Consider the following 17,894-nt stretch of genomic DNA (forward strand, 5'->3'; position numbering starts at 1 on the left):
AGTGTCAATGAAGTTGAGGTTGGATTATGTTTCCAGAAGGGGGTGCTCAGTAGTGTCTAAGTCAGCTGAGAGGTGAAGGAGGATTAAGATGGAGTAGAGGCCATTAGATTTGGCAAGAAGGAGATCATTGGTGACTTTTGAGAGAACAGTTTCTATGGAGTGAAGGGGACGGAAGCCAGATAGGAGGGGGTCAAGGAGAGTCTGGGTCAAGGGCATCTGAGACAGTGGGTGTAGACAGCTCGCTCAATGTGTATGATGAGGAAAGGTAAGTTTTAGGATGGGAAGGCATGAGCATGTTTGAAAGCAGTGGCAAAGAAGCTATTGGAGAGCGAACAGTTGAAGATGGCAGCAGTCAGGGATGGAAAAAGGGAGGGGGCAAGTGTGTTGATAAGATGTGAAGGCAGGTGGAGGGGTGGATTTAGAGAGGATGAAGGAGATCTCTTGAGATACTGCTGGGAAGGATGGGAGAGTTGAAGAAAGGGCAGAAGAAGGGAGGGACTGGAAAGGAGTAGGAGAGATTTTAATAGATGATGTCTGATAGTTTCAATTTTCTCAGTAAAGTGTGTGACCAGATCATTAGAGGTGAGAGTTGGCTGGAGAGAGAGTACAGAGGGTTTGAAGAGGGAGTTAAATGTCTAGAACAACTGTCGAGGGCAGTGGGCATGGGTGTCAGTAGGGAAGTAGAAATAATTTTGCCAGGCAGAGAAGAGAGCACAGTTAAAACTTTCCATCAGCAGTGCTCTGTGGTTTGTGCAGAGGATCGAAGGAAGTGGACTGCAGGTGATTCGGGGCTGTGGGTTGGTGGTACAAGATCGATGAAGGGATGGGGAGTGAGTGCTTTGAGTTCAGTAGAGAGGGTGGTGTTCAGGGCATCAGTTTGGTCAAGGGAAGATAATTTGGGTCTGGAGGCTAAGTGTGTCATGATGACTTGAGAAAATTGCATGAGGTCAGAAGATGAGAGGTCTCTGGGGGAAACAACAGATTTATTTGGAGGAGGTTTGGACATCTGGATTTCAGAGTTTTTGAGGGTAGAGATTATACAGACACTAGAGAGGATGAGATCAAGTGTGTGTCCAGGTAGGTGAGTGGTGAGTTGAGGAGTGACAGAATGTGGGTAGCAGAAAGGTTGTCAGGAGCATTTATGTAGTTATTGAAGTTCCCAAGGATCAAAGAGAGAAGGGATCAAAATGGTTCAAAAATTTGGAGGTGGAGCCTGGGGGGGGGGGGGCATGAGTTGACTATGACTAGTATCTGTTTTGTTGTATGGTATTTGTTAAACACTTACTATGTGTCAGACACTGTACTAAGTGCTGGGGTAGGTATAAATTAATCAGTTTGGACATACATCTATAATTCTGTCTATTTTGATGCTGTTGATGCCTGACTACTTGTTTTATTGTCTGTCTCCCTCTTCTAGTTTGTGAGTCCTTTGTTGGGTGGGGATTGTCTCTGTTCTGACTAGGATGGCGACTGGGGGCGTTTTCCCACTTGAGCTCCCTGTACCTTTCACCCCTTCATGTACATATATACGTATCCATAATTTATTGATTTATATTAATGTCTGTCTCCCCCTCTAGACTGTAAACTCATAGTGGGCCAGGAATCTGTCTATATTGTTATATTATACTCTCTCAAGGGCTTAGTCTCCTCTCAGGATTGCACCTGGAGAATTTCCAGTACTCTTCCAGTCTCAGCTATGGGAGAGAGAGTCAAGCAGAGGCCTACCCATTCCATTCCTAGCATGGGCAGTGGCTAGCGAGTGGATGGCAATCTGCTACAAGTCAAAATTCACCTGTGCTGGGCAGCAGCAGCAAGGGAGAGAGTCTAGGGCTGAGACTTAGATTTACTACGAGGAAGAAGACAGTGGTAAACCACTTCTGTATTTTTACCATGAAAACTCTGTGGATACGCTACCAGAATGATTGCAGATGGAGGTGGGGCGTTCTGGGAGAAATGTGTCAATGGAGTCGCTGTGGGTCGGAAACGACACGACAGCATAGAACAAGACAAGGGCTTAGTACAGTGCCATGCACACAGTAAGTTCAGTGAATACAGTTGACTGACATACTGACTGCATGTTATTCTGTTGCAGAGGTCTGCCCACCGACCGCTACATGTGGAGCGACGGTACTGGCTTGCAGGAGTGCACCAAAGCCAGCACCAAGCCACCATCTCTGCACTGGACCTGGGTGAGTTCCAGCCTGGGCCACTTTCCTGCTGGTTCGGGCCAGCAGAGAATTGACAAGAAAGAAACATCGGAACCCATTCCCTCTCCCTGGCCCTCCACTCACCCTGTCTCTCTGCCTCCTAGGTTTCCGACTGGTATATAGATTTCAACATTTCTGGAGGAACCGACCGGGAAGGGTGGCAGTATGCGAGTGACTTCCCAGCGTAAGCAGCTCCATTTCTAGATTTTAATGAGGGACGCAGCGAATGATCAAGAAACTTTTCTCAAAGCCTTTAACTTTGGCTCAGGGAAGTGGGGTGAAAGAGCAAAACAGAGGTCAAGATCAATGATCAGTCAACAGTATGTATTTAGCCTACTGTGGGCAAAACACTGCACTGAAGACTTGGGAAAGATTTGACAGAGGCAGAACTAAACACAAATAATATAATTAGAGGAGGAGGAAGAATTCTAGAGCCGCTGATAGAGTATGGAAAAATAAATAGAGAAGTGTGAGTTAATGTTAACTGAGACTGTGCGTAAGTGTCAAGGATTGGTAAATCAACCGCTAAGAGCGGCTGTTGGGTGGCCATGATCTGGGAAGGTGGCAGTTAACTGGGGCATCTCTCCTGGAGGACAAATAATATTTGTTCAGCTACCTATGTGCATCCTCCGGAACAGTAGAGTCAGTCTGGGGAGCAAAAGAAAAGTAACTTAAAACAACTGACGCTTGTTGTGAGCAGGGAATATATCTGTTTATTGTTATATTGTATTCACCCAAGTACTTAGTACAGTGCTCCGCACACAGCAAGTGCTCAGTAAATGTGATTAACTGATTAACTGAAGGAAGGTTTTAATAAGAAATGCTATCGACCCAGAATTGTGTTTTTCATAGTCACCTTGGGGGAATTTTGTGTTGGGGGTGGGGAGGGAGTGAGGATACAAAGATTGATGGTTGGCTGACAGTCCCTTTTGTACAGGCATATACAAAGACAGTCCCTTGGTGGCCTGATGTTGTTTGTTTTTTTATAGTGTTGCCTTAGCTTTATTTGTCTGTTTGATATATTATACTCTCCTAAGCACTTAGTACAATGCTTTGTACACAGTAAGCACTTAATAAATACAATTGAATGAATGATCATCCTCCTGAAGCTTTTGCTTATGGAGAGCCACTCCTTAATTGTAGCCCACCCCCAGACTGATCTGACTGCAGTAGATGTCTTCTGAAATTCAGCTGCCTTGCCTCACTAAGGCTGTGTTTCAGATGTGCTCCAAATTTGTCCTCTATATCCTCCCGTTTCCCCTACCCCCACCCACACATACCCCTTTGCTAGCTTCATTTCTGGTCATCAACTCACAGTTACATGGGTATTCTTCTGTCATTCATTCTCTGTACATGATCTCTCCAGCGAAGCTTGGTTGCAGTGAGCCAACTACAGTGCTGGTATCCTAACTTTATTCCAGGACCTTGTTATCTGTGATCCCGTCTTGCCACTCAATGTAGTGTTTATGGTATAGTCAAGTCTCTCAGCCAGATAAAAGGTCGGGCAGAATTATGGCTTTGTAGATTTTTAATTTAACATGAAGGGTAATGTCATGTTTCTCCAAACTCTGGCAGTCTCCCAGAAGATGTGGTGGCCTTCTTGACTTGACCAACCCTAACAGTGCATCATCTGACTGTGCTGCCTAGATAGCTGAATTCCATTACAGAATTCAGTTCTCTGCTGCCAGTGATCATCTTTGTGTGGTTTACTTTGATGCAGGCTAATACAGCCTCGTTTTTCTTCAAGTTTCTTGTCAATCCATAGCCCTGACCTGACTCTGTAAAGCAGTTCACCAGCACCTGCTTGTCTTCTTAAATGTGTGCCTTTAGGGCACAGTTGTTTTCAAACCACGACTCCTAAATGACAGTCCCTAGATCTTTCCGTGAGGCTTTGGCTTGTGGTGCTAGATTTCCCAGTAGATTGGACTGCCTTCTAACAGCAGTATCCTGATAGTTTGTTGTATCCTCCAGTCGGACTACAGAGAATGTTGGCAAAACCAGATCTACTACCTAGACCTTTTCACCCTGATGAAGATGAGCGATGGGTCGTCAGAGAGGGCACTCTCAACCCCTACCTGAGAAATCCCAGGATCTAAATGAACATCTCATGGACACAGTTCCTTAGAGATTGCCAGAGTCCAGCTGTACTTGTGGAGTCTGAAACTTTTGTAGGTGCTGTAGGTTTTCTATGGACATCTTGGTACTGTAATCTGCATTTTTCATATATCTGCCATGTAGCAGACATCAGGTTTGCTCTGCCAAGCTGTGAACTAAAATCACATTTTGATTGTGGGAGCTTATGGTAAATAATGCTCTTAAATACTACCTTAGATGTCAGGCCTTTGTGGGACAGGGACTGTGCCCAACCTGATTATCTTGAATCTACCCCAGTGTGAAGTACAGTGCTTGACACATAGTAAGTGCTTAACAAATACCATAGTATAATATTAAGAGTAATAAGCCAGTCTAGAAAGGTTCTAGCCAAGATCATGCTAGCAGTGGAGAGCTATAAAATGTTGCAACAGTTGCCAATCTGCTCCCTGACCTTTCCTCATGGAGATAATGATGATAATGTCGTCTTTAAGACCTTGTGATCCTCAGTGATCCATATGCCCAAGGAAACACGTATTTAAGTGCTTAGGCAGATCTCTACAGGTATACTCCATCGATAGCAGAAACTTTACCATTTTTCCTAACTCTACAGGCATGGTTTCCTTCAAATTGAAAGAAGGCCCATGTCTTGGCAAGACAGTAGAGTCTCTGTGTTTTGAAGGGGCTCATCTTTGACCGTAGAATGTGTTGAAGTGATGTTGACATCTCTGCAGGGATCCCTTTTTGCCAATGGATGAGGGGAGGCTTCAGCACCCTGTAAGCAGTACTGTGGTTTTTCTGTTTGGGGGCCATATGACCTCAATGTGTGTGTGTCTGTATATTTATAAATCCTTGGTGGGGTGGTAATGTGAGTAACCTTGGACCATTTCTGCCTTAGTTTCCCTCCATTGGTCAGCTATACTGTACAGCATACATGTATAATTCTACAACCTTCCTTGTGTCAGGAACATGAGGAGTTGCAAGATTTTGTTTTTTTATGGTATTTGTTAAGCAATTACTATGAGCCAGGCACTGTAGTAAGCACTGGGGTAGATTCAAGCTAATCAGTTTAAACACAGTCCATGTCCCACATGGGGCTTAAAGTCTTAATCCCTATTTTACAGATGAGTTCACTGAGGCAGAGAGAAGTTAAATGACTTGCCCAACATCACAGAGCAGATAAGTGGCCATATTTGGCCATGTCTGTAAACTTTCTCCTACCCCTGTGGCATGCTACCTGTCCAACAGCTTGCATTTTCAGATGTACGTTCCCTAATTCCCTAACGCTATTCTAGTCAAAACACATAATGGAAACTGGCATTATGGCATAACAGAGAATAGTTATTTAATCGCTGACTGGTGTCACCAAACCAGTCTTGGTGGCCTCAGCTAACCATGCCTATAGTCTTAATGGGAGTCTGCTAAATAATCCATTTACTGTTTGCATTAGAACTTGTTGGTGGGGTTCCTTGCTATTATAGGGCTGCTTTGATGTTGCTATGGAACTTCTTGCATATGTCTTAATTCTGTAGGAGTCTAACATTGAGCTGTCTTGTGGTTTGGATGTCACTTTTCAATATATGGGTTGAATTTCCATGAGATTGGCACGTATCAGACAATGTCAGTTCGAACTCACACCGAGCTTGGTTACAGTGGTCTGAGTGTAAAACTAATGAACATTTGCAAAATGCTAACTTTTGGGAAAGGTACAGTCCCAGTCCTCAAGGAGTCTTGTATTGTTGCTTTTCATAATAATGATATAAAAATAATAGTGTATTTACTAAGTTCTTCTTTTTTGTCAAGCACTGTGTTAAGTGCTAGGGTAGATACAAGGTAATCAGATTGGATATAGTCTCTGTCCCAGCTGGGCTTCACAGTCTAAGAAGGAGGGTGAACAGACATTTTATTTATCTGTGTTCTATTAATCAGGAAACCAAAGCCCAGCAAAGTAAAGTGACTTGTCCAGGTTCACACAGCCAGCAAGTGAGAGTATTAGGACTAGTACCCACAATTCCTGATGCCTATTTCCATACTTCTTCCACTAGACCTCCTTGCTTTTCTAAGGAAAACTGTTCTTCTTTCTATAAAAAGAATTTCTACCATATGAGTTTTGATTTCTGACTACTCCCAGGCAGTCAACAATGTTGAATGCCTACTCTTTGCAGAACTAGGTATTGCCAAGTATATAATAATAATATCAATAATAATTATGTATTTGTTAAGTACTTACTATATGCCAAGCATGGTACTAAGCATTGGGGTAGACACAGGGTAATCAGGTCCCAGATGGGGCTGGCAATCTAAGTAGGAGGGAGATCAGGTTCTGAATCTCTGCTGTGTAGATGAGGGAACTGAGGCACAGAGAAGTTAAGTGACTTACCCAAGGTCACTCAGGCAAGTGGCTTAGGGAGGATTAGAACCCAGGACCTCTGACTACCAAACCGGTAGTCTTTCCACTAAGCCGTACTGCTTCCCTAAATACAGAATTTCGTACGTACACATAAAAAAACATAGTTCATAGCCTTGAGAATCTGACATTTTTCTGGAAAAAGAACTCATCCTCGGGAGGAACTTACAAGTCCCAAGGCTGCATTCAGTCAGTCAACCAATGATATTTATTGAGTGCCTACCATGTGCGGAGCATTGTACTAAGTGCTTGGGAAAGTACAATACAACAGTTGGTAGATGTGATCTCGGCCCACAGCGAGCTTAAAGCATACAGAAGGATACAGGCATTAAAATAGATGAAGCCTAGTGGAAATAGTAGAGCATAAGAATACTGACATAAGTATTTGTCAGACTGGGTTGAGTATCAAAGGGCCTAAGGGGTACATGGCCAAGTTCATAGTTGGCATAGAGGGGAGATTGGGTAGGGGAAATAAAGAGCTCAGTCAGGGAAGGCCTCATGTGGTGGTGTGATTTTTAAGAAGGTTTTGAAGGTGGTGAGGGAGATGGACTGTTAGGTATGAAGAGGGAGGGGGTGGGCAAAGGGTTGATAGACCAGATCGAGGTACACATTGTCAGTTGGGTTGTTAGTAGGAGATCAGCAAGGTTATGTAGGAGAGAGAGAGAACTGATTGAATGCTTAAAAGTCAGTGGTAAGGAGTTTCTGTTTGATGTGAAAGTGGATGGGCTACCCCTGGAAGTTTCTGAGGAGTAGGGAAATATGGACTGAACAGTTTTTCAGAAAAATGATCCGGGCAGCAGAGTAAATTATCGACCAGAGTGGGGAAAGACAGGAAGCAGGAATGGTGAGCCAGGAGGCCTATGCAGTAGTCAGGATGGAAAATGAGTGTTCAGATCACTGTGGTAGTTGTAGTAGTTCAGATAGAGAGGAAAGGTAGAGTTCTAGAGATGCTGTGAAGATTGAACCAGTAGGATTTGGTGACTGAATGTGTGTTAAAATCCGTGCTCCGCTAGATTTTATAAATTTGTCTTGGTACCAAGTGGATGTGCTGTACTGGGGGTGACCAGAATTTTCCTAGAACATCAAATGCTCTCCCTCTGACAGATAATCACTCTACCCACCTAATTAAAATCACATCTCCTCCAAGAGTCCTTCCCTGACTAAACCCTCATTTCCTCCTCTCCCACTCCCTTCTACAACATCCTTGCACTTGGATTTGTACTCTTTAATCACCCCTCTCTCTCAGTACCCACCAGCACTTGTGTGCATATCTATAGTATAGTTATTTTAATGTCCTTTTCCCCCTCTGGACTGTAAACTCACTGTGGGTAGGGAATGTGTTTACCAATTCTCTTACATTGTACTCTCCCAAGCACTTAGTACAGTGCTCTGCACACAGTAGTGCTCAGTAAATATGATTGATATGTGGGTTGAAGAAGAGTTGAGGAAAATGACAAGGTGAGATGGGGTGATAGTGGTGCTTTTTGTAATGGTAGGAGAGTCACAGGGAGAACAGGATTTGGGTGGGAAGATGAGGACTTCTGGACATTTCCAGTTTGATGTGTCAGAGGAACGTCCAGGTAGATCTGTCCTGAAGGCAGGAGGACTTGCAAGACTAGGGAAAGAGAGAGATTGGGGCTGGAGATGTAGATTTGGAAATCATCTGCATAGTGATAGTAGCTGAAGCCATGGGAGTGAATGAGTTCTCCAAGGTAGGAGGTGTAAATGAAGACTAGAAGGGGACCCAGAACTGAACCGTGAGGCACCCCAACATTTAGAGTATGAGAGGCAGAGGATGGGCATGTGAAAGAGACTGATGAGGAGCGATTACAGGTAGGAGGAGGAGAACCAGGAGAGGACAGTTTTGGTGAAGCCAATATTATGTAAATGTTCCAGGAGAAAGGGGGTGGTCCACAGTGTCGAAGGCAGGAGAGAGGTTGAGGAGGAGTAGGACAGAGTAGAGGCCTTTGGGTTTGGATACTCTCCCAAGTACGAAGTACAGCCCTCTGCTTACAGTAATCACTCAATAAATGCCATTGATTGATTGATAGGTGAGAAGGAGGCCATTGGTGATCTTAAAGAGAGCTGTTTTCATGGAATGGAGGGGGTTGCAGATTGCAGGGGGTTGAGGAGAGGACATGGAGGCAGTGAACTTAGACAACTTGCTTGAGGCTTTTGGAGAGGAATGATTGAAGGGAGATGGGAAAATAACTGGAGGGTGGCATGGGGTTAAGGGAGGATCTTTTTAGGAGAAAGGGCATGCTTAAAAGCAGTGAGGAAGGAGCCAATGGAAAGTGAGCAGTTGAAGGTGGCTGTCAGACAGGGAAGAAAGGAGAGGGTAATTGTTAAGTTGAGTAGGGATGGGGTCAGGAACACAGGTGGAGCAGGGTAGAATTTGATGAAAGGAGATAGATGTGTTGAGATACTACCGGGAAGGATGGAAGAGGTGAAGATGGGACTGGAAGAGGAAGGGACTCTTGAGGGGTAGGGGAGAATTTGGGGAGGCAATGCCTAATGGTTTCAGTTTTATCGATGAAGTATGTGGCCAGGTCATTAGGGGCAAGAGATGGAGGAGTCGGGGGGACAGAAGGCTTGAGGAGGGAGTTAAAAGTCTGAAACAGTCGAGTAATAAAGATTAGCAGGAGGAGGAACTGCTATTCTCGATTGAATTATGTGGCTGGTGGGAGCATGTGGGAACGAGGGTTTTGGGAAATGGTGGTGCTCTAATTTTTGTGGGAGAACAGGTAGGATATGAATGAAGGCTCCCCAGACTATCAGCAATTGGGAGAAAACTGAGTCTCAGCCACCCTGACAGCACAAGGAGCCACCCATTTCAGATGCCATCGCACGGTGGCAGTTCCAGCTAGGGACTTTATTCTCCTTTGACCCAGGATTGGGCGTTGTTTTTCTGCTGGAGATAAAGGGGCTGTGGCAGAGGACTTCTGGGGGTGGGGTGGCGAAGGTGCAGATTAAGGGAGAGGAGAGGGAAGATGAGCCTTTTAAAGGGGGCTCGGTGACAGAGGAAGAGTGGAGAAAGCATGGGGAGAACAGTGAGGATGCCTTTGGGAAATGTTTTTAGAAGTTGGGAAATATTTTACACTTCTTCTTTCCCCGGCAGGTCCTACCATGGTCACAAAACTATGAAGGATTTTGTGAGGCGAAGACGCTGGGCGAGGTAAAGTTGCCATGTTCTGGACTTTTGTTTCTGGGAAGCTTATGGGAGAGAATGGAAAGAAATTCATTCAATCATATTTATTGAGGGCTTACTGTGTGCAGAGCGTGGTACTAAGCATTTGGAAAGTACAATTCAGGAATAGAGAGGCTTACAGTCTAGAAGAGGGGGACGCAGACATCAAAACAAGTAAACAGGCATCAGTATAAATAAATAGAATTATAGATATATGCACATCAAAACAAGTAAACAGGCATCAATATAGATAAATAGAATTATAATTATATGCATATATACATTAGTGCTGTAGGGCGGGGGGGAAAAGCAAAGGGAGCGAGTCGAGGAAGGGTGGGGGAGCTGAGGAAAAGGGGGCCTTACTCTGTGAAGACTTCTTGGAGGAGGTGAGCCTTCAGTGGGGCTTTGAAGGGGAGAAAAGTGATTGTTTGGCGGATTTGAGGAGGGAGGGCATTCAAGGCCAGAGGTAGGACATGGGCCAGAGGTTGACGGCTCGACAGGCGAGAACTAGGCACAGTGAGAAGGTTAGCACCAGCGGAGCAGGGTGAGTGGGCTGAGCTGTAGAAGGAGAGAAGGGAGATGAGGTAAGAAGGGCAAAGGTGATGAACAGCTTTGAAGTCAATAGGCTTCAACTGAGGCAAAAGCGATTTAGGTCTGACCTAAGCGAGACCTTTCTGGCAGGAGGGAGTAGTTCAGAGATGCGCAAAACCAGCCCAACTCAAAGGGAGATCCTTCCCCATTGTGACAGCTCCTATCCAGCAGCTGCGGATACCCGGGTGGGGCTTTCTGCCCCGCATGGCACAATGGAAGAGCTGTGGACCTGACTGCTCAAGGTCCTGAGTTTGAGTTTGGGCTCTGACACCTGTTCCCTGCGTAGCTGTGGGCAAACCACTTAACCTCCCCATGCCACAGTTTCCCCAGCTGTAAATTTGGGATAATAATACCTGAACCCTACCTCACAGGGGTGTTGCGAGGAATAAATAGCTAATGTAAGGTGCTTTAGTAATAAAAGCACCATCTAGCAACCTAGGTATTATTATAAGCACTTAGTACAGTGCTCTGCACACAGTAAGTGCTTAGTAAATATGTTTGAATGAATGAATGAACAGCAGCATGTTGGAAATTGCTAAATATGTCTGTGCCTGGTCCTTAACCAGGTAGGAGCCACTATGGGTAGAAGCAGCCTACCTCCTTCCTGCTCCGCTCCTTTCTCCCAGCTCCATGACATTTATAATAATAATAATAGTAATTATGGTATCTGTTTAGTGCTTACTATATGCCAGGCACTGTACTAAGTGCTGCAGTGGATCAAAATCGGGTTGGACACACTCCCTGTCCCACGTGAGGTTCACAGTCTCAATCTCCATTTTACAGGTGAGGTAACAGGCCACACAGCAGACATGTGGTGGAGCTGGGTTTAGAAGCCAGGTCTTTTTGACTCCCAGACCTGTTGCCTATCCACTACACCTTGTTGATTCTCATTATGTACATACCTGTAATTTATATTAATGTCTGTCTCCCCCCTCTGGACTGTAAGCTCGTTATAGGCAGAGAATGTGTCTGTTTATTGTTATACTGTACTCGCTCAAATGCTTGGTACAGTGCTCTGCACACAGTAAGTGCTCAATAAATATGATTGCCAAAAAGAACAGGTGGCCAAATGAATCACCTATGTTACTAGTTGGGAGTTTCTTCCCTGGATTCCTCAAAGAAAAGGAGAGAGATTCATGGCTGGGTTAGCAGTAGTTCTTCACTGAGCGACTGTTAAGGTCCCTGCCATGGTTTGGGTTCTGTCAATTAATAAAAGGAGTTTATTAAGTTCCAGCTGAGTGAAGAGCACTGTACTAAGCACTTGGGAGAATACAGCAGAGGGAGAGCCCATGTTCCTAGACTTCAAGAGCAGCGTAGCTAAGGGAGTAGCATGGCTAAGTCGAAAGAGCCTGAGTTTAGGAGTCAGGGGTCATGGATTCTAATCCCGGCTCTGCCACCTGTCGGCTGTGTGACTGGGTAAGTCACTTGACTTCACGGTGCCTCAGTTACCTCATCTGTAAAATGGGGATTAAGACTGTGAGCTTCACGTGGGACCACCTTATTACCCTGTATCTGCCCCAGCACTTAGAACAGTGCTCGGAACATAGTAAGCGCTTAACAAATACCAACATTATTGCAGTCTAATGGGAAACTCTAAGACTCTGTGGTTCCGTAACATCCCATCTTTTTCTCTCCCTGCCACCAGTCCCGAGAGAACTAAGACAGGAGGGAAGTTGTTGGTTTTGTAGCACCCTGGGAAGCAGGAATGATCTCTGCCACTTGGATTTAACCCTCTTAACTAAAAGCTTTGTAGTAGAATTGTGGTTCTAGGCAAACCCAGTCCTAGATATCTCACAGGGTTTGGTAAACTGCTGTATTAGAAATAGTAATGCCATTTATTGAGCTTCTGCTGAGTGCAATACTATGCCTTAATAATAGTAATAATTGTTGTGTTTGTTAAGTACTATATGCCAACCTCTGTATTCTAAACTCTGAGATGGATACAGGATAATCAGATCAGATAAAGCCCCTTTCCCACGTTGGGCTTACAGTCTAAGCTGGAGAACTAAGTAGTTGAGGAGTGCCTCAGAAGCACAAGACACATTCTTAACCTCACAAGTAGCTGTCATCCTAATTGGGGGAGAAAGACCTAAAAATCTTTGCTTCCAGGGATGAGTGGAAGCAGCTGGGAATGCTCAACCCAAAGATCTACCCGGTTATCTCCCATCTACTCACTACCACTGTGGAAACAGTAGTGGTTTAGCCGGGTATTCCTCAGCTCCTCTTCTGTTGGGCTGTTGATTTTTTGGCCCCAGCTGGAGAGAGAAACCAGGAAGCAGAAATAGACTCAAAGAAACTGTCAACCCGGGAAATGCCCTCAGGTCATCAATGTTCATATGTTTCTCTGGGATTTATTTTTGAGAGTAAATAAGAGAAATGACAGGAGCAGTGCTCTTCTGGGCAGAGCGGGGCAGGGACGCGACAGTGTGTATGAGGCCGAAGAAAAGCACACCAAGAGCAGACACTGCCCACTTCTCCAAGCCCCCCGCCAGAGCCCCCTCCTGTGAGAGACCTGGACACCCAGAAAGGCTCCAAGGGCCCTGGATTGTCCTTTACCCGAGTCTTGGAAATGGGGCCTGGTGACCCTCTGGTGTTCGAGAAGCCTCACCCAAAATTTGGTCTACAGGAACCCACCTCGGAGCCATGGCGGAGTGCTGTCTGGTTTGGTTGCCAGTCCTCGCCCAGCGCAGGTTAAGGAGGGGCCTGTTGTCCTGCAGCGGTGCACCTCCTCCGGCCCCATGCCTCCAGGCCCATCTATGCATGAGAGGAAATGTGGGGATTGTGTTTTTCGTCTTCCTTTCAGAAAATGTAAGCTGGTCACCACTGGACCCTGGTTGGAAGTTGCCCCTGTATCTCTCAGGGATGTCTCCATCATTCCAGCCTACGACGAGAGCAGTGACGGTCCCATTGCCCTCTGGGCCATCAGCGACAAGGGAGACGTCCTCTGCAGGCTGGGCGTCACCAGGCTCAACCCGGCCGTAAGACCCTCCTTCCCCATGGGACTGCAATTCTTAAGGGTGTGGGGATCCCAAGTGAGATTAGGAAAGCATGGCCAGACATTCATTGCCTGATCTGGATCCTTCTTTCTCCCCTCTTTAAGTAGTGTAAATTGCTTGTCACCAAACCTGCCGGTATTTGGTAAAATCAACAATGCTACTCATAATCATGCTACTCATAATGCTACTCACAATTGGAGAAGCAGCATGGCTTAGTGGAAAGAGCACAGGCTTGGGAGTCAGAGGACGTGGGTCTAGTCCCGGGTCCGCCACTTGTCTGCTGTGTGACCTTGGGCAAGCCATTTACCTTCTCTGGGCCTCAGTTCCCTCATCTGTAAAATGAGGATTAAGACTCTGAGCCCCACGTGGGACAACCTGATTACCTTGTATCTATCTCAATGCTTAGAACAGTGCTTGGCGCAGAGTATGAGCTTAACAAATAAGAGCTTAACAAATACCATGAATTCATAATTGATAAATTAGAAAAAGATGTACCCAAGGAGTCTGACCTGAATTACAGCTGCCTAAGCCATTGATCAGTCCCTTCTTCTGGAGCCACTAGACTAAAATGAACATCTCCCCCTTCCTTGGGTGTCTATCCCGCTCACTCTGCCCTCTGTACCTTCCCAGGGTTCGTCCTGGCTGCACGTTGGCACCGACCAGCCCTTCATTTCCGTCAGCCTGGGAGCCTTCCATCAGGTGTGGGCCGTGGCTAGAGATGGCTCAGCATTCTACCGGGGCTCCGTGTCCCCTAAGCAGCCTGCCGGTGAGTGGGGTTTAGTCCAGTGTTCCTTCCTGCCCCCAATGTAACAAGCTGAGCTGAGGCTGGTGGGAGATAGCTTTAGGGGTTATGGATAGGCTGGACGAGCGCCTCCTTCACTAAAATTCAGCCTGTTTAAGCCTCCCCAAATCACTTGGTTTGCTTCCCAACTGGTAATTGGGAACCTCCGTGGAAGTCCAAAAGTTTCCCCTGGCTTTACCTTGCTGGCAGTTCCAATGTCATACTAGCTACCTAGGAAAGCCCCTTGCTGCAGTGGCTAATTTATTATCTCTGCTTGGATTTCTCTCCTGAGCACAGGTCACAAAGCCACTAGGCCAGCCTGCGTTTAAAGTGCAATATTGTGGGGGTAAGAAGCGGCTCTCCCTCCTTTTCAAAAACAGCAGTCTGTGATAGGCTGTGTTCAGTTAGCCAGTAGTATTAAATGAGCTCTTACTCTGAGCAGAGCACTGTTGTACTAAGTGCTTGGGAGAGTCCAGTAGACATTATCCAGTAAGTACAGTAAGATTAGTCCAGTAAGTCTTAATGGAGGAGATGATTTTAGTAGGACTGTGAAGATGGGGAGAGCAGTGGTCTTCTAGATGTGAAGGGAGAGGGAATTCCTGAACATTGACTAGATCATGAATTTTTCTGTCTTTTTCAGACAGAAATGCTTTTCATGCATGCTTCAGGAAAGACTGATTTGCTTATTCCATGCCCTATCCCCTAGTCCATGCTGAAATTAAAAAGCAATAGGGTGGTGGCGGGTGGAGAGAAAGAGAGCATGTTCACATAAAAGCAGATGCCTTTGATTCCAAAGCTATTGGCTGCCAAGTAGTACCTCCATCTGAATAATATTGAGATTAAGAACAAGAAAAGAGTTTAATGTGCAACTCAATCTGACCAGTGTCAGCATCTTAAATGTTCTCATCTCTGTCACTCAAGCAAATAGCACTTTCTTATTGGTTTGCTCTTGTTTCTCAAAAAGGGTTTATAATGTATCTTTACAGGTGATTGTTGGTACCACATTCCATCTCCCCATAAACAGAAATTAAAGCAAGTGTCAGTAGGACAGACATCAGTGTTTGCCGTAGATGAAAATGGTAAGTTGTCCAAAGCCACCAGCCACTGAAAACATACTTTGTGTTTTAATCAACACATACTGTGTGCCCATCACTACTCTACATGGTTGAGAGAAACACTAGAGCAGGAGGACACCATCCCCTGCTCTCTAGGAGCTCACAGTGTAGCTGGGGAAATAGTAAATCTATAGCCCATAAAAACTAGCAGAGTTGCAGGTAAAACCAAATTTTAATGTAACCAATCATATCTATTTTGGAAAAATCATCAATTCCCAAATTCCCAGGACACTTTATCCTCCTCAGAATGCAGACGGTGGTGTCATTGGGGCTACTAGTTCATGTTACACCTTAATTCTGGTGGCTGAAGCAGAGCACTGAACATCGGGGTCAGCAGAGGATCATATCGCTTAATAGACATGATCTGACCCTTTAAGAAATGCCTCTGAAAATCCTGACTGTCAGCACGGCATCACTCAGGCCGTGTAACTTGGGCTGGCCCAGGGTTTGGGTATGTGCTTCAGATTATAATCATCAGTCTGGGGGGATCGGGAGGACTGTTTGCTTTATGATTGCGTATGTCCTAGTCGGAGGTGGAAGAAGAGTTTCATGGGAGGGAGGCAGAAATCAAGAGACGGCTTTTTTTTCCAGTTCATCTTCCTCATGAGCTGAGGTTACAGTTTGTCTGCCCTTATCCCGGACCAATTTAATTAGGAATAGGACTATATAAATAGTCTGGGTTAAGGGAACCAGATATTAACAGAGTTGGGTAGCTGTATAAGAGCAGGAAATAACCTGGGCCCAGGGGGAGAGAGCAGAGCTGGGGTCAGGCTCTGGCCACAGTCCCCAAGGGCTAATACCTGTCCATAGTCGGGCTTTGGTGATGTGTAGTGCCAAAAGAGCAGAGTTCCCCCTTGATTAGTAGCGCTAATTATGGTATTCAGTAAGCACTTATGTTTATGTCAGGTACTGTAAGTTCTAGTGAAGATCCAAATTAATCAGATTGGACACAGTCTCTGACCCCCAGGGGGCTTATATTCTTAGCAGGAGGAAGAACAGGTCCTGAATCACTATTTTACAGTTGAGGAAACTGAGGCACAGAGAAGTTAAGTGACTTGCCCAAGGTCACACAGCAGACGTGGCGGAGCTGAGATTAAAAGCTGGGTCCTCTGTTTTCCCAGACCCATGCTTTCCACTAGACCTCGCTGTTTCTCCACACTAACTCCTGTCTATTCCTATAGGAAACTTATGGTACCGCCAGGGAATCACTCCCAGCTACCCTCAGGGCTCCAGCTGGGACCATGTCTCCAATAATGTCCGCAAAGTTTCCGTGGGGCCCATGGACCAGGTCTGTGTTCTGCTTTCTAACCTGTGTATCGTGAATGTTCTCTCGAGTCCCCAGGTTGCTTACAGTAACTCTGTCCAGGCTTTGCTAATGTGGGTGTTTAAGCAGACTGAGCTGCCAGCAGCCTGAAAGCCCACTATTTTTTGGATAATTGGGAGCCCCTCACTCAGCGCTTAGAATAGTGCTTTGCACATAGTAAGCACTTAACAAATGCCATCATTACTATTTATTATCCTTCGTTCTTTACCATGTGTAGTCAGAATACTCAGAGTGTGAGCTCAGGCCTGGTGGTTTGCTTTTGCGGAGGCTTTGCGCTTTTTTTAATTGGTGGTTCCCAGAAGCCCCATCCTTGCCCACTCTCAGTTTTGTGTTCTGCCCAATGTAAAGTCCTCCATCTCCCTGCTTGTTTGGGATTATGGGATTTGACAGCTGGGACTTCAATTGCTGTTGAATTTCAGGTCTGGGTCATCGCCAACAAAGTTCAAGGGAGCCACAGCCTGAGCTGCGGGACAGTCTGCCACCGGACAGGAGTGCAGCCCCGGGAGCCCAAAGGGCAGGGCTGGGACTACGGGATTGGGGTGAGTTAGGGGGAAGGGAGCATTTAGGGTGGGGGCTGGGGAACAGTCATCTCAGGGCTGGGCAGAGGAAGCAGTCAACGTGGGCTGATTTGGTTGCCGATCGATAGTTCAGTGGTCAGGGTTTTAAGGGCACCTCACAATGTGTTCCCAGTAATAATAATTGTGGCTTAAGCATGTACTAGATGCCAAGCAGTGTACTAAGCCCTGGGGTTAGAGCAGGCACAGTCCCTGTCCCATTGGCACTCCCAGTCTAAGGGAGAGAGGACAGATATTTAATCCCCATTTTACAGGTGAGAAAACTGAGGTGCAGAGAAGTTAAATAACTTACCCAAGGACAAAAAACAGGCAAGTGGTGGAGCCAAGATTAAAACTCAGGTCTCCTGATTCCCAGGCCCGTGCTCTTTCCATTAAACCATGTTGCTTCTTTAACAGTATTTTAATGAAGTGAAATTAGTGAAATAACATTTTCAAGCCCTAACATTTCACCCTGGGATGGTTTCTTACCTTCCTTGTCTTAGGACACTGGCATTCTATGTTACTTGGGTCGAGGCCTTTCAGAAGATCCGGAAAATCACCTGATCAGACTTGGGTCTTTTAGCTGAAATGCCTCTAGTGAGTAGCGATTTCCCTGCTCCTCCAAGGAATACTCAGAAAAA

At 45.7% G+C, this 17,894-nt stretch overlaps 1 protein-coding gene and 1 non-coding gene across 4 annotated transcripts in view; both read left to right on the forward strand.

The window, feature by feature from the left end:
- Nucleotides 1–17,894, forward strand: part of TECPR1 (tectonin beta-propeller repeat containing 1) — a 57,460-nt gene that overhangs the window by 34,918 nt on the left and 4,648 nt on the right. For 2 of the 3 annotated variants that reach the window (XM_029056349.1, XM_029056356.1), the window contains 8 exons: nt 2,093–2,189; nt 2,312–2,391; nt 9,824–9,880; nt 13,287–13,461; nt 14,110–14,245; nt 15,247–15,339; nt 16,557–16,663; nt 17,119–17,238. In XM_029056349.1, the coding sequence (XP_028912182.1) occupies nt 2,093–2,189; nt 2,312–2,391; nt 9,824–9,880; nt 13,287–13,461; nt 14,110–14,245; nt 15,247–15,339; nt 16,557–16,663; nt 17,119–17,238 (865 nt within the window). The remainder of the gene's footprint in view (nt 1–2,092; nt 2,190–2,311; nt 2,392–9,823; nt 9,881–13,286; nt 13,462–14,109; nt 14,246–15,246; nt 15,340–16,556; nt 16,664–17,118; nt 17,239–17,894) is intronic. The other variant, XM_039911090.1, reaches the window with a different exon arrangement.
- Nucleotides 1,645–1,782, forward strand: LOC114809703. The gene has a single exon (XR_003757480.1). It is a non-coding gene; the product is annotated as a small nucleolar RNA SNORA7 (small nucleolar RNA).

Source organism: Ornithorhynchus anatinus, chromosome 2, assembly GCF_004115215.2.
Source record: "Ornithorhynchus anatinus isolate Pmale09 chromosome 2, mOrnAna1.pri.v4, whole genome shotgun sequence".
NCBI classification, from domain to species: domain Eukaryota; kingdom Metazoa; phylum Chordata; class Mammalia; order Monotremata; family Ornithorhynchidae; genus Ornithorhynchus; species Ornithorhynchus anatinus.